General features: G+C 45.6%; 2 gene segments (V, D, J or C); one reads left to right on the top strand and one right to left on the bottom strand.

The window, feature by feature from the left end:
• Positions 1–15,551, bottom strand: part of LOC102182508 — a 486,583-nt gene that overhangs the window by 71,878 nt on the left and 399,154 nt on the right.
• On the top strand, positions 12,740–13,772 carry LOC102182231. The segment is given in 2 exon segments: positions 12,740–12,831; positions 13,071–13,772. Coding segments are annotated over 2 exon segments (354 nt in total).

Genomic DNA, 15,551 nt, shown 5'->3' with positions numbered 1-15,551 from the left:
GGAAATGTGCCAACATCCCCCCACAGCCTGCCTGCTCTGGTAAAACAGGAGTAGGAACTGCCTCCCACATTTTACAGAGGGAGAGAATAGAGGCTCTGCGAGTTAACTGATTTTCTCTTAGTCTCATGGAAAATTCCACCAGTTATAATACGAAATTAAACTTTCTAACAGTCTGACTCCTTAGTTTAAATGTTCCACTAGCTTCTGGTCTATTAGATAAAATAGCATGTGAGGGTAAACAGCAGAGTATCGCATGAGGTAGGTATATATCATCGGTTGTTTTAATTGGAATCCATCAATGGGGCTGCCATGATTTGGACTTGATTATAAAACAGAGTGGGAAATTTAAGAATCAGGGTTCCAGAGAGAAATTTGGAAGCATTAGTTACTCAAACTTACGTGAGCTTACTGTCAGCTTCGTTCCCTTTCCAAAGAGGAGTCTTTCAGATCCGCCCTGAGTTACACCCTCATAGATTGCTTTACAAATACCACCAAGATCCTTCCACCAGGTGCTGGGGGCCGGGGCTCCTCCATCTCTCCCAAAGGAAGCACAAAAGTGGAAACACAATGTTGTGCGATCACGAAACTGTACAGTCGTTCCTGAATAGGGGGAGGAGCTAAGGAAACACTTTAATCCATCCTTACCTAACATTAGATTGCTGCCATTAATGAATTAATTAACCTAGCTGGTTAGCAGTTGCAATTAATTTGAAATAGCTCAGTTTTGGGGTCAGAGAGTCTTGGGTTTGGAACCAAGGGCAAGTTCCTTAACCTGCTGCACCCCATTTCCCTGTCTGTAAAGTGGGGAGAAAAGTGGGGAGGATGGTGCGGCATGGTGATGTTGTTATAAGGACTAGGATCTGTATGTGGGTTGCCCTGGCCCTGCTGCTCTATCCCTGGCTTGCTTAACTGAGAGCACAATTCTCTAGGGATTGTTTTAGCAACTTTAGAGACCAAAGCATCAGTGATTTCCCCCCCAAACATAATCCACTCCCCCACTAGTAAACACTAAATTCTGGAATCTGAGTTCCAAGAATTAAATTCTAGGCCCTCTTTCTCACTCAATTTGAACATGTTATTCAACCTCTCTCTGAGCTTCCAAAAGAATATGAAATATGAAAATGAAAGAAGTTCTCTTTTATAAAATGATGATAATAATAACACTTAACCCACATAGCCGGTGCAAAGATTTGCTACGATAATTGGATAGAAAACATGCAGCCCATTGCCTAGCACATAGTAAGCAATTAAAAATCATCATTATTTTCCTCCCCAGAAGCCAAACACACTGGCAGTGATGCTCTTTTCACAATGCCCTAAAAAGCTCCAAGTCCTTGTGTACTTCTCTTCTTCTAATTGGTAAACCAGCAGGGCTATGAGGGTAACAGAACTACCCAGCAGTTTGATGAGGAGGGTAAGTGATTTTGTGAGAATTTAGCAAAAGCTGTATTTAGCTGCATGGATGCACCTTCATGACTGGACCATCTTGGAGGATATGGAGAGGGTATCATTTAGCCAGGCAGAACTTGCATATGAGCAGAGATGGGCCAAGAAGTCACATACCCACGAATTGCTGTAAAAGGGTCTCATACCATTTTCAAGAAGGTTCGGTGCTTTTTCCACTTACCAAGTTGCACTGTGAGCTGAGTCCCTTTCCCAAATATCATCTTAGAGCCACTGGTTTGTTGAACACAAAGCTCCGAGGCTTTGCAAAAACCGGAGGGGTCAACTCAGTGAACCCAACTTTGCTGAGCTTCCCAAGAATTAAAAATTTCCTTCAACCTCTAAGCTTTTCAGACAGGATAAGTGATGATATCTTTCTTGGTGGTAGCTCAGAGCTTCAGGGCTGAGAGATATGTCCAGAGATATGATTGCTACTTTAAGACACAGGAAGGCTCAGCAAGCCGATTCTGTATACACATTCTGTGGTCCAGAGTAATTGCATAGCTGATGCAATTTATCATAGAATATAAAATCCCACTGGGAGAGAAATTAGCACTGCAGAATTTATAGATAGTGTTTGATGGTCACAGTCAATTGTCTGAAGACAAGAACAGCATTTTCATTTAAGCTTTTTTGCATCCCTGCCACCATTTGCAGATGGCTGAACATTTCCCCTAAGATCAGGTTTAGCTGTTTTGACTTTAGTCGACTTTCCCCCACAAAACAGGCATGTGATGATTTTATTGCTCTTTAGAACCCTGGGGTTCTGTTCTGAGTTCGCTACATCTTGGAAAAAGAATGTTTGGGGTGCAAATAAACTTGCTCAGTCAAGAACCATGATATTTTTTCTCTTGGGTCTGGCCTGGTCACAGCTGTGAGGTGTCTTGGCTTAGTCCCAGACCAGGCTCAGCTGTGTGACCTTGAGCAAGTTCACAAACCTCTCTGAGTTTCACTGTCCTATTTGCAAAATTAAAGAAGTGAGTTAGGTGGTCTTTCAGGACTTTCTGAGCTATTACTCTTTGGTTTGCTTCTCTGGACCTAATCTATCCCAAAATACTGTGCAAATCTATTCCTCCCAACCTCCCAGAGTGTCTCCTCCTCCTCCCCATTTCCTAAACAAAACAAATAAGCAGAGAAGAGAAAAGTAGGTCTCTACTTACACATAGGGAAATAGAGTTTTTTGAGCCTACCATCTGCCTTAACATTAGATCTCTTTAGAAGTTTGAAGTCAGAATTTTGGAACCAAATCCTCAGGGTTCTTCCTTTGGAGCTTCCAGATAATTCAAAAACCAAACCAAATAAACTGACACCTTTGGTTTAAAGCTAGTACTTACTAAGTTTCACTCTCACTTGAGTCCCGGTTCCAAATGTAAATTGCCTTGCTTCCCATAGGAGCAGACACCTTTACATAAACTACAGGCTCTTGCTTATCCACCGGAAAGGTGGTTCGATATTTATAGTCTTTTCCCAATGGATAAGGAAGTTCATCATCTAGCCACCAGCGCCAGCTCTCTGGTTGCTAGGTGTTAGATGCTGAGGGGGGTTTTGCTAACACTACATCTGAAATGGAGGTACTCACCCAGGCTTACAATTAACTGAGTCCCTTTCCCAAAGGTGAATTTCTCGGTGCTCTTTACACAGTGCCTGGGCCCTTTACCAAAAGTTCCTCTTAGTGCTGGGCTGTGACTTCCTCTTCTCAGATGTAGCCTGTCTCTGGGCTGATTAGGGGGCTAGCTTGGTAAGCAAGGTCACTTAGGGTTGTCCTGCAGCCCAGGACTCAGGCCATGAGGTCACCAGGACCAATCACGTTAAGGGGTCCAGAATTCTCTGCCTTCCTGGGCAGCAGAGACTCCCATATCCTGAACATCTTGTAGACTATTTCTTATTCCCATCTTGTACAGATCTATAAAAATCATAACTGCCTGGTGGTTCACCATTGGTTCTGACCTACAACAGGAAAGGAGACCCCTGTGGGCATCAAGCATATGAGGGATGTCAGGTCCCCTTTTTTATTACTGGAAAGACAAAAGGTACCACTGCTTCCTATGTTGACTGTGAGCCTAATTTCAGAAACCTATGATTCTTGAAAAGCTTTCCCCCCATATATTTAATAGATCAAGAAAACTTACAGTTGGGGAGAGAAACTGGCCCTACGAAATAATGAAATGTGTGCTAAAAGCCAATAATAAAATGCCATTTTTGACAATCTTGTGTTTTAGATTATCCATGCTGCTGTGTACATATTTTTCCCCCTGAAGACAAGCTACTTACCCAGGGCCACAGTTAACCGTGTCCGGGTCTCAGAGGTAAATCTGTTGTCATTGTTCATCCATTGATAAAACCTTTCCTCCCTTAGGGCAATGAAACCACCTCCTCCAAAACTGGCCCAGGTGATCCCTGGGGAAAACTGTGGGCATTTAATAAATATTTATAAATAGAATTGTATTAATCATTCATCTTTTGTTCCTCTTCCTCTAAGAACACTTGAATATCTCTCTGACAATTTTCAGATGAAAAAAAAAAATTAATTCTACCAGATAGTACGTACTGAGTTTCAAGATTCCTCTAGTCTTGGTTCCAAAATGTCAGTTTCCCACTAACCTCATTCCCACAGGAGTGAACACCTTTACAAAAACTAGAAGCGTCAGCACGGTTGAAAGGGATGTGGCATCACCTCTGTTCCCCTTCCTCACTAGACAGAGATAGCTGTCTGTCCTCTCCAGGGGCCCCCTCTTTCCTGGGAAAGGTCTGCCCTCTTCCCTCTGTTAGGACAGAGATAGTAGGTGGCTGAGTAGATTTCAGGGATGAAGATGATAAATAAGATATCAAAATGTTATCACACGATGCAGAGACTTCTTTTTTTTTCTTGCCAAATTAATGCTTTTTTCCACCCCCGTCCCTGCAAAGACTGTTTTCAGCACTTTCTTCCTCCCAGATGCAATAATAACTGGATTCCAAGTTGGCATAAGGGCACAAACCTCCAGGTTCTGATGAGTCACACACATACTCAATCAAGAAATGATGCTCCCCCCCAGTCAAGAAGCATGCTTTGCTTTCCTCGCTTGCTGGGCATGGCAGAGTTTAAGCACACGTACAGGGAAATATAAACCGATAATTCTCTTAGTTCAGCTCTCAGCTTCATACATTAGCTTCCTAAAGTGCAAGACCTGGAAGGGAACTTAGCAGCTGCTGGGGCCAAGCAGAGGATGAGGAAGCCCAAGCCCTGAGGGATAAAGTTGCTTAAGGCCACATCAGTAGATAGAGACAGAGATGGGGCTAGAAATCAGAACACCCAAGTCCCATTCCTGCCTTCTTCCTTCCTGTGATTCAGGAGAACAGGGACCTTCCCTTTGGCAGTCCCCATCCCCAGGGCTCTCCTAGCTAGCCTGGGTATGATTATCTCTGTTAAGCAGTGGATAAGTGACTCAAGGGAGATGTTTGGCTTTGGCACAGGGTTTAAAATTTTAAAGAGAGATATAGAGCATCTTAATTCATTTTTAAAATTTTATTTCTGAGGCTGCAGGCAACAGCAATTGATAGTGGAGGAAATGGCCCGTGAGGTCTCAGGGAAGCCAAGGGAAAAGCAGAGATTTAGAAATTTGCCCTTTACCAAAAGGATAATCCAACAGAGAGTTGCCTCTGATTAGTCTTTCTCTGTGGGATTCATTACCAGGACTGACATCTAAGCAGGGATAGTGGCAAACACAAAGCCACGTGGTGTTACCTCCTGTTCCTGCTCCCATGGCAGGTATTGCTAATAGACACATCACTCTGCTCCCTGGGTCTAGATGTAGCCTCAGTCCTTTTTTAAAAAAATTGAAGTGTAGTTGATTTAAAATATTATGTTAGTTTCAGGTGTATGACAAAGTGATTCAGTTATATATATATTTATTAGTATATAAATATATATTAGATATATCTCTGATTTTTCATCATAGGTTATTCAAAGATATTGAATATATTCCCCTCTGCTATACAATAAATCCTTATTGCTTATCTATTTTACATATAGTTCACAATCCTTCTTAAAACTGTGCTCCAATAACTATTACCAATTGCTAGCCCTTGGTAATTGAGATATCACCTGCTTGCCCTCCATGCCTGGGGGATAATTGGAGAGAAGATCCTACAAAAGGCTTGAGAGATGTGCTTGGGTCAGGGTCAGGCCAGGTCCCTCATAGCCCCATCACAAAAGATATCACTAACCTGGTTGGACCAAGACTGTTCCTTCCATAGGCTGCTGCAGAGGTGATGACAGTAATACCACGGAGTATCGCTTCCTCCTCACAGCTTTCCTTCAAACACAGGCCTTGGGCAGCAAACCATGGTAGCATTCTTCGTACTTGCTCTGGCCCAAAGAGCCTTCAGAAAAATCTTCCCCCCAAACAGAGGTCCTGGGGGACCTTCCCCCCAGACAGAGGACGTCTGCTGGACCTCAGTCCCTTCCTGGCATGCTTCCTCTTATCCATCCGCCCAGGTCTGTCCTGGGGGTTCTGGAATGGAATGGGCCACAGGAAGAAAATGATGCAGAAACCCTCTCACTAGACCACTCACTCCCATCATCACACAGTCAGATGTTTCTAAGCTTTTCCTTTGAATCACATTTCTGTTCTTTCATTAAAAAGGCGATGTGTTTGTCCATGTCCATCCAAAGACATTTCCCTGTGTCCTTCGCTGTTGCACTAGGCTTTTGTTTGGTAGGGAAATGTCCCATGTACCCTTGTGGGGTGCTGTCTCATGTCCTTGAAGACAGTGCTCTGAGTGACTGGGGGAGGATGGGCCCTTTGGCCCAACAGAGAAGCAGCTGCCAGTGTCAGGGTTGAAAGGGGATCGGGGAACAGAAGCAGCAACTTTGACTAAGTTCTGAAGAAAGAATATTTTCCTCCCCCGACCTCTTTTCTGCCAACTTCCAGTATGACCTACTTATGGAGATGGGCTAATTAGAACAGCAGAGGGCGCTATGAGGTAAAAAACAAAGCTGCCCTCCTCAAAGGAAGCTGGGAGGAAAATCCCCCATTTTTTGATCTAGTGTAGAATGGCACCCTACTCCAGTACTCTTGCCTGGAAAATCCCATGGACGGAGGAGCCTAGTAGGCTGCAGTCCATGGGGTCGCTGAGGGTCAGACACGACTGAGCGACTTCACTTTCACTTTTCACTTTCATGCATTGGAGAAGGAAATGGCAACCCACTCCAGTGTTCTTGCCTGGAGGATCCCAGGGACGGGGGAGCCTGGTGGGCTGGCGTCTATGGGGTCGCACAGAGTCGGACACGACTGAAGTGACTTAGCAGCAGCAGTGATCAAATCGAAGCCTGGGACAAGAGTGGCTTGTTTATCAAATTCCTGGGGCCCTGTCAGGTCCGAAGGCCTCTGTTGAGTGGTGATTTTGGGTTAAAGAAAGGCAGTCCGTCCCTGCCGGGACTCAGATGCAGACACTCACAGGTTTAAGGGAGATGGGGCAGGAAAGTTCAAGGGCAATGTGTCCGTAGTAGGTCATTAAATCTTGAGGCTCTCTTAGCTCTAAACTTTGGGGGTCACTCTCTTGTGTACATTGTGGTCTCCTATGAACAAGCCTGTTGAAACCTTCAGAAGACATAGGACAGTGAGCTAGCAGATTCACTTCATGCTCCCGGTGCTCTTAGGGGTTTGGGATAAGCATAGCTGGCTCAGGTCTTAGGGGATCACAGAGCTCTATGACATACTTACAGCAGTGACAGAAATGAAAGATGAGAGTCTCGTTTTCATTTGCCATCGATTGGTACAGCGTGGTTTTTAAAATTTTTTGGCGTGATTTCACTTTATTTTTTAGATTTACTCAGCATCTTATCTCTGAATGTTTCTGATGAGGCTCAAGCTCTCAGGAGTTTATTCATCAGTCTATTTCACAAAAATGACAATAGCAACAGCAATGACTAGCATTCTTAGGTCACTTGCTGGGTGTATTGCTTGTGTTATTTCATTTAATTTTCCAGCAGTCCCGTGAAAAAGCTATTATTAGTCTCATCTTCATTTTATTGATGGAGAAACTGAGGCCTGAGGAGGAGTTAGGTTGTGTTTAAGCTCTCACAACAAGTAGATGCTGGAGCTGATAGGAACCCAAGTAGTGTGGATCCAGAGCCCTGCTCCTTAACCATGATACTGCACTGCTGTTCTGAGAAGCACCTTGGTTGAAGTGGCCTCTCAAGGAATGACGGAAGGACACCATGGTGGGGAGGGGGTTGTTTTATGATTGTGCCACCCTGAGAAGATCCCAGTGTGAAGGCTGAGGGAGAGGGCAGGTGAGTGAGGGTCTCTGAAGCCCTCTCCTCTGTTCTCGCGAGTGGGCAGATGTAATTGAGGTTGGGCTGTCAGAAGAGGAGCAGCAGTTTAATTTGTAAACTGTTATATTGCCTAGGAATGATGCTAAAGCTGAAACTCCAGTACTTTGGCCACCTCATGCGAAGAGTTGACTCACTGGAAAAGACTCTGATGCTGGGAGGTATTGTGGGCAGGAGGAGAAGGGGATGACAGAGGAGGAGATGGCTGGATGGCATCACTGACTCGATGGACATGAGTGAGTCTGAGTGAACTCTGGGAGTTGGTGATGGACAGGGAGGTCTGGCGTGCTGTGGTTCATGGGGTTGCAGAGAGTTGGACATGACTGAGCGACTGAACTGAGCTGATATTGCCTAGGTCAGGAAGGGAACACTCAGTTCTCACAAATATCATGCTTGGCACCACCTTTAGAACAGGGACAGACTCCCAAAGACTGAGTGGGGGCCGCCAGAGCCTGTGAATATCTCAGAGCCAGAAGCTGGAAGTGGCCTTCCCTCTCAGAGGGGCTGGTGCCTTTGAGAGGGAGACCCCTACCTGCAGGGGGCAGTGCAGGCCTGGTGGCGCTGATCAAACAAAGCAACCAGGTTGCTGAACCTCCCTCTTCCACATCCGGAGGCCTGGGGATGCTCACACTGGGGTTTCAGACTTTCTGAGATATGCTTTTGGTGGTCTTCATGACTAGGATATCCAAATAAAATGAAAAATGTCCAGTGAAATTTGAATATAGAAAAACAATGAATATCTTTTTAGAATAAATATATCCTAAACATGACATCTCCCAATTATTACGAGTGAAAGTTGCTCAGTCGTGTCTGACTCTTTGCAACCCCATAGACTATACAGTCCATGGAATTCTCCAGGCCAGAATACTGGGGTGGGTAGCCTTTTCCTTCTCCAGGAGATCTTCCCAACTCAGGGATCAAACCCAGGGCTCCTGCATTGTAGGTGGATTCTTTAGCAGCTGAGCCACCAGGGAAGCCCAAGAATACTAGAATGGGTAGCCTATCCCTTCTCCAGTGGATCTTCCCGACCCAGTAATCGAACCGGGATCTCCTGCATCGCAGGTAGATTCTTTACTAGCTGAGCTACCATGGAAGCCCCAATTATTACTAAAAATTTTTGTTGTTGTTCATTTGAAATGTAAACTTAACTGAGTGTCCTGTATTTTTATTTGTTAAATCTGGCACCTTTACTATGTAAAATAGTCAAGATATGGAGGTAACCTAAATGTTCATCAATAGATAAATGGATAATGACAATGTGGTATATACACACAAAGGAATACTACTCAGCCAGAAAAAAAGAATGAAATAATGCCATTTTCAGCAACACAGATGGATCTATGGATTATCATACTGAGTGAAGTAAGTTAGAAAGAGAAAGACAAATACTATGTAAAGTACTACATATAAATTAGATAAACAGCAAGGTCCTACTGTATACCACAGGGAACTATATTCAATATCCTGTAATAATCCATAATGGAAAAGAATATGAAAAAGAATATATATATACATATAAATAACAATCACACCAGAAACGAATACAACACTGTAAATCAACTATACTTCAATAAAAATAATCTGGCAAACGTATCCATGCCAATGCTGAGTTTTTAAGTGGAGAAAGTTATATTCTGTTGTTCACAAATATTTGTTGATTGCCAGATGCATGGCAAACCCAGTCCTAGGGGCTAGGACTCATCATATCTGTGTATGTACACAGGGTGATGAAATGAAAGTGAAAGTCGCTCAGTCGTGTCTGACTCTTTGTGACCCCATCTATACAGTCCATGGAGTTTTCCAGGCCAGGGTACTGGAGTGGGTAGCATTTCCCTTCTCTACGGTATCTTCCCAACCCAGGGGTCAAAGCCTGGTCTCCCGCATTGTAGGCAGATTCATCACCAGCTGAGCCACCAGGAAAGCCCAAGAATCCTGGAGTGGGTAGCCTATCCCTTCTCCAGCGGATCTTCCTGACCCAGGAATCAAACTGGGGTCTCCAGCTTTGCAGGCAGATTCTTTACCAACTGAGCTATCAGGGAAGCCCATACAGGGTGAGAAGGGAAAGACAAATATTAAGCATGTATAAGCCCAGTGATGTCAAATATAGTGACTGATGAGATGTGAAAATAAGACAGAGATGAAATTGAGGGTGACTCTGGGAAAGAGGAGAGTGAAAAAGTTGGCTTAAAGCTCAACATTCAGAAAACTAAGAGCATGGCATCTGGTCCCATCACTTCATGGCAAATAGATGGGGAAGCAGTGGAAACAGTGGCTGACTTTATTTTTCTGGGCTCCAAAATCATTGCAGATGGTGATTGCAGCCATGAAAGTAAAAGACGCCTATTCTTGGAAAGAAAGTTATGACCAAGCTAGACAGCATATTAAAAAGCAGAGACATTACTTTGCCAACAAAGGTTCGTCTAGTCAAAGCTATGGTTTTTCCAGTGGTCATGTATGGATGTGAGAGTTGGACTTATAGAAAGCTGAGCTCCGAAGAACTGATGCTTTTGAACTGTGGTGTTGGAGAAGACTCTTGCGAATCCCTTGGACTGCAAGGAGATTCAACCAGTCCATCCTAAAGGAGATCAGTCCTGGGTGTTCATTGGAAGGACTGATGTAGAAGCTGAAACTCCAATACTTTGGCTACCTGATGTGAAGAGCTGACTCATTGGAAAAGGCCCTGATGCTGGGAAAGCTTGATGGTGGGAGGAGAAGGGGACGACAGAGGATGAGATGGTTGGATGGCATCACCGACTCAATGGACATGGGTTTGGGTGGACTCCAGGTGTTGGTGATGGACAGGGAGGCCTGGCATGTTGTGGTTCATGGGGTCGCAAAGAGTCAGACACGACTGAATGACTGAACTGGACTGAACTGGACTGAACTGAACTGGATACCCAAGCGAGTGACTAATTTATTTGCCAGGGAGAGACTCTCAGAGCTGAGACTGGTAAAAAACTGGAAGCAGAGTTTCAGGCAGCTAGAAGAGAGAGGCAGGGAGGGAGCAGAAGGAAAGCCACAGCAGCTGAAGGGCAGTGATGGGTGTAGAAGAGGGCACGCGAGGAGGCTGGCAGACAGCAGTGGTCCCACCATGTTCAGTGGGTCACAGGCCAGGATAGGAAGCCTCCCTGACATCATTAGATTTACATTTTATGAAGACCTGGAGAGGGATTGTCCAAAGGAAGAACAGAGTCAAGGGGACTAGTTGAGGGGTTACTGCCATGGGCCAGACAAGAGAGGGTGGTATTGGCCGGAAGGGATGGGGGTGGAGAGAAGTGGAGGCACTTGGAGACACACCTCTTGGTGGAGCTGACAGGCCTTCCTGATGAATTGAAGGTGGGGGACAGGGAAACAGAGGGACTCCAGAGTACTCCTAGAAACACTCCCAGGTTTAGGGGAGCAAGTTGGTCATCTGTTCTTTTAGGGCAGTGCCTCCCAGCAGTTGTCATGTCTTGGCTTATACAGAAGATAATATTCGTACTTGAGTGTGGCCAGGAAGGGCTGACCCAGGAGGCTCCAGTTGCCCCAGGCCCAAGTGTCCACTGTGAGCACTATCTCAGCAGCCTTGTAACCTACTCACGGCAGCTCACCCACTGGGAAGCGCTGCTTCAGGGGAGAATTTTCCAGCTGGGGCCAAGTGTGTGCTTCAGGAGAGATGGAAATCAGACTGTGGGAAGTGAAAGAGTGATCTCAGAATTGCAGCCCTCCTGATCCATCAGAAATCGATCCTTCTGCTTTTCTGTATATTCATTCTATTCATTTTTGAGAGTTTGATACTGAAACTCCAGCTAAAAATCCTAATTTAGCTACTTAAGAAAATAATTGTAATGTAGAGTGGAGCTATATGTTATTTTGTTGTGTATTTTCCAAGTCTCTGGTAACTTTATCACACTTTCAGAATTTAAAAAATTAAAAAGAAAGAAAAAATAAAACTGGGGGAAAAAAGAAATAGAGGAGTTCAATATTTTGTAATAATCGTGAACAGAGTATAACATTAAAAACTTATATAGAAATAAATCAACAACAACAACAGCAAAAGAAGAGTTCTAGAATTCAGGGCTAGGGCAGATTCTATCTATTAAAAAATATTTATTTCTTTGGCTGCATCGGGTCTTAGTTGCAGCATGCGGAATCTTCTGTCTTCACTGCAGCAGGCAGGTTCCTTAGTTGTGGCACGTGGGCTCTAGTTCCCTGAACCAGCGATCAAACCCAAGCCCCTCCTCTATTGGGAGCATGGAGTCTTAGCCATTGGATCAGCAGGGAAGTCCCTAGAGCAGATTTTAGAAATGACCTTATCCAACCCTCTTCCTTTCCTCATTATGCAAAGATGTAACACTAGGTCCCCATTCATTTCTTCCGTGGACCGAGCGCCACAGGCATGGTCAGCTGTGCCCCCACTGTGTGACGGTGCTACGCAAAGCGTGATGCTGGACCGGTACCCAGTCTGTGACCAGAGGGTGTGGAAATGGGCCAGAAGCCAGTTTTAGAGCTTCCCCGATGGCTCAGTGGGGAAAGAATCTGCCTGCAGTGTAGGAGAGAGAGGAGACGCGGGTTCGAATCCTGGGTCAGGAAGATCCCTTGGAGAAAGGCATAGCAACCCACTCCGGTGTTCTTTCCTGGAGAACCCCATGGACAGAGTAGCCTGGGGCACTACAGTGCATAGGGTCGCAGAGAGCTGGACATGACCGAAGCAACTGAGCGTGTAGCATGAAGGGCAATTTGATATCAAAGTATGTGATCATTGGGCTGGTAATTTCTATTTTTTTCCTTTTTCAAAAACTAATTCATTTTCATTGTTTTTACAAAAGGATTAGTTCAAAAGGGTTGAGGACTACAAAAACAACAACGACGACGTTTCCTGGGTTGGAAGCATGTGCCTCAGAGAGTTACAGCTAATTCAGGCACGTGACTGTCAGGGCTGTTCCACTCCCTTCATGTCCCTCCCATCTCCTTCTCTTCAGAAGCCCCAGAGACGGTCTCAGAGGTTTCAGGAGCCTGGGTTGATGTATATTCTCCTCCTTGATATAAAAAGACGATGTTTCTCCCTGTGGGCTTCAGCCTTTTGCTTTTCTGTAAGTGGTCTCACTGTTTGTCCCACTTATTCTATCATCCGTTTCCCTGTTTCTGATTTTCCAAGGCTTGGGCTCTTTCCCATTCGCACTAGATTTTCCAGTTATTTTCTGCCTTTAATTTTCCTCTCTGTGTCCTTCCCCTGTCTCTGCCCACTGAGTTCCCCTGGGTGGGCCTGTGCTGGACCCAGGACCTGCAGAACGAAGCATTTCACTGTTTCCTTATTTTTTTCTCTTCACAGACAAGGGCGTGCTGTGTAACCAAGTGACCCAGAGCTCCCCGGAGCAGAGAGTGGCGAGTGGCCGAGAGGTGACACTGCAGTGCACCTTCCAAACCACGTATTCAAATCCAGACTTATACTGGTACCGAAAGAGGCCAGATGCTGTCTTCCAGTTTGTCCTGTACAGGGACAACACTAGATCCCATGATGCGGATTTTGCTCGGGGTAGATTTACTGTGCAGCATAGCGTGAGAAGCAAAACCTTCCACTTGGTGATCTCCTCTGTGAGGCCTGAAGACACTGCCACTTACTACTGTGCTTTGGAGCTCCCACGGTGATGCAGGCGCCCAGGAAGTCTGCACACAAACCCCTGGGCACAGCCTGGCAGAGCTGCTTCTCTGGGCAGCTCATGTCCTTGAACATGGCATCCATCTTCCCCATCATTCTGTGGTCCAGTCTGGCCTTGGGAGGTGCCCTAACGTGTCTGCTAAATATGAAAAGCCTGGTCACTTGCAGGGGAGCACCCCTACTTCCAATGGAGGAGATGTCGCTCCACTTCATAGAGGGCCGTTGCTGCCCTGGTGCCTGTGGTGGGGAAGGGAGACTGCCTGTCTGAGGGACCCTGGTGCCTGCGTTGTGCCTGATACAGAGAAGGGCTTGATAGGGATGTGCTGTGTGCCCTGGGCAGATAGCCAGATGGGGTGGGTGGGGGGCCAGTCTAAAGAGAGCCCATTGGAAGTGTGTTTAGTTTATCTCCATCATTTATCCATTGTTGGAATTGGACTGTTTCCCTTTTAAGATTCAAATTGGACACAAAGTTATTTACTTTTAAAAGATTTCCACAGTTTACCTTTCAAGCACGTCTTCTTGAGCAGTCACCTTATTTCTCTGGGATGTTCTTTGGTACTTCCTTTTTACTTTGTCTGGAGAATATTTTCCTTTCACCAAAGAGCACTGAGATATTCCCAGAAAGCTGTCTGTGAAAACCAGAATCCCAGCTTCAAAGTTCCTGAGTTTGGAGCTCAGTGGCATCCCCAGGGGAGAGAATTACCTCCAGGCAAAACTAAGATGTGATGTCAAAAATAGATACACCCTCAGCCCTGGGATTGCATCCCTCCTTCCTCTACTACTGATGTTTCTGCCTTAATACAGCTATTGGAGTTATTACGTGTAATCTTAGAAATAGTAGAAGTCTTGGTGGTGGTGGTTGAGTTGCTAAGTTGTGTCAGACTCTTTTGTGACCCCATGGATTGTGGCCCACCAGACTCCTTCATCCATGGAATTCTCCAGGCAAGAATACTGGAGTGGGTTGCCATTTCTTCTCCAGGGGACTTCCTGACCCAGGGATTGAACCCGTCTCCTGCATTGCAGGCAGATTGTTTATGGCTGAGCCACTAGGGAAGCCCTGGTAGAAGCGTTAGACGTTATTTTACAGGAAAAGCCCAGAGAAGTGAGGGACAATCAGAAGATCACTGGGCTGGTTAATGACTGAGCCAAGGTTCCCCATGCAGCTGTGCCCTAGGAGGCTGTAGCAGTAGGCAGCTTGGGCAGCAGTTTGTCTGGGCTGGAGCACAGGCAAGTGGAGAGTAGTCACTATAGAGAGGGAAGGAAAGAACGTGGGTGAGGGAGCCAGAGTTTTAGGCAAATGACAGCCTCTGGGGCTTCTGTCCTGCCACCTACTAGGTGTGTGTAATACTCCTCTGTAAACTCCTTTCGGGTCCTTGTGAGACTTGAGATTCTGCATGTGAAAGCTCTGGAAACCTATAATCCATGGTAGCAAGGTCCCCACACCTGAAGGCAGCCACAGTCCCCTCTGGCTCCAGCCTTAAATCTTTTCTGGAGGGTCCTTTTGGTGGAAGAAATTCATAGTCCTATAAAATGCTCTGTTGCCTTTTGCTGATGATCAAAGTGGGCCAGTGGGTGGCTCATTCATATGCTAAGTGCAGGACTGTTTGAACTTGGAGTTGGCACCTCTGATAACTTGGTTCTGCTCCCAGAAATATCCCTGCCCCACTGAATGACTTCGGACAAGGTACACAACTTTTTGAGGGGCATTTTTTTTTTCCATCTGCAAAATGAGTCTATGATCTTTTAGTTTTTAGCAACTTCAGAGAAATATTCTAAGAATGGCCCAAGGTAACAGATGCACATATTTTGGAAACAGGCATTCTTGATGCCCATGAGGTGAAGATGTGTGCAATCTTCTAGTGGTTTTTCCCAGGATAGACCTGGCTTATCCATCTAGATTGTCCTAAACTCACTGACTCAGAATGCAGCTGCCTGTTTTCTTTGGTTTGGGGTGTGAGGGAAGGAAAGAACATGGGTGAGGGAGCCAAAGTTTCAGGCACCTGATGTGGCAGTCTGCAGATGGTAAAGGCCGGGAAGTGGTGGGTGAGCCTTGGTCTTTCACTTGTAACCTCATGTGTCCCCAGCTGACACCCCACATAGGTGCTGAGGCACCCACAGTGCTGGGTTTCTAGGCCTCTGTTACCTGTGTTCCTG

Source organism: Capra hircus, chromosome 10 (assembly GCF_001704415.2).
Source record: "Capra hircus breed San Clemente chromosome 10, ASM170441v1, whole genome shotgun sequence".
NCBI lineage: Eukaryota > Metazoa > Chordata > Mammalia > Artiodactyla > Bovidae > Capra > Capra hircus.
The sequence above is the reverse complement of the archived record's forward strand: the minus strand, read 5'-3'. Positions and strand labels throughout refer to the sequence as shown.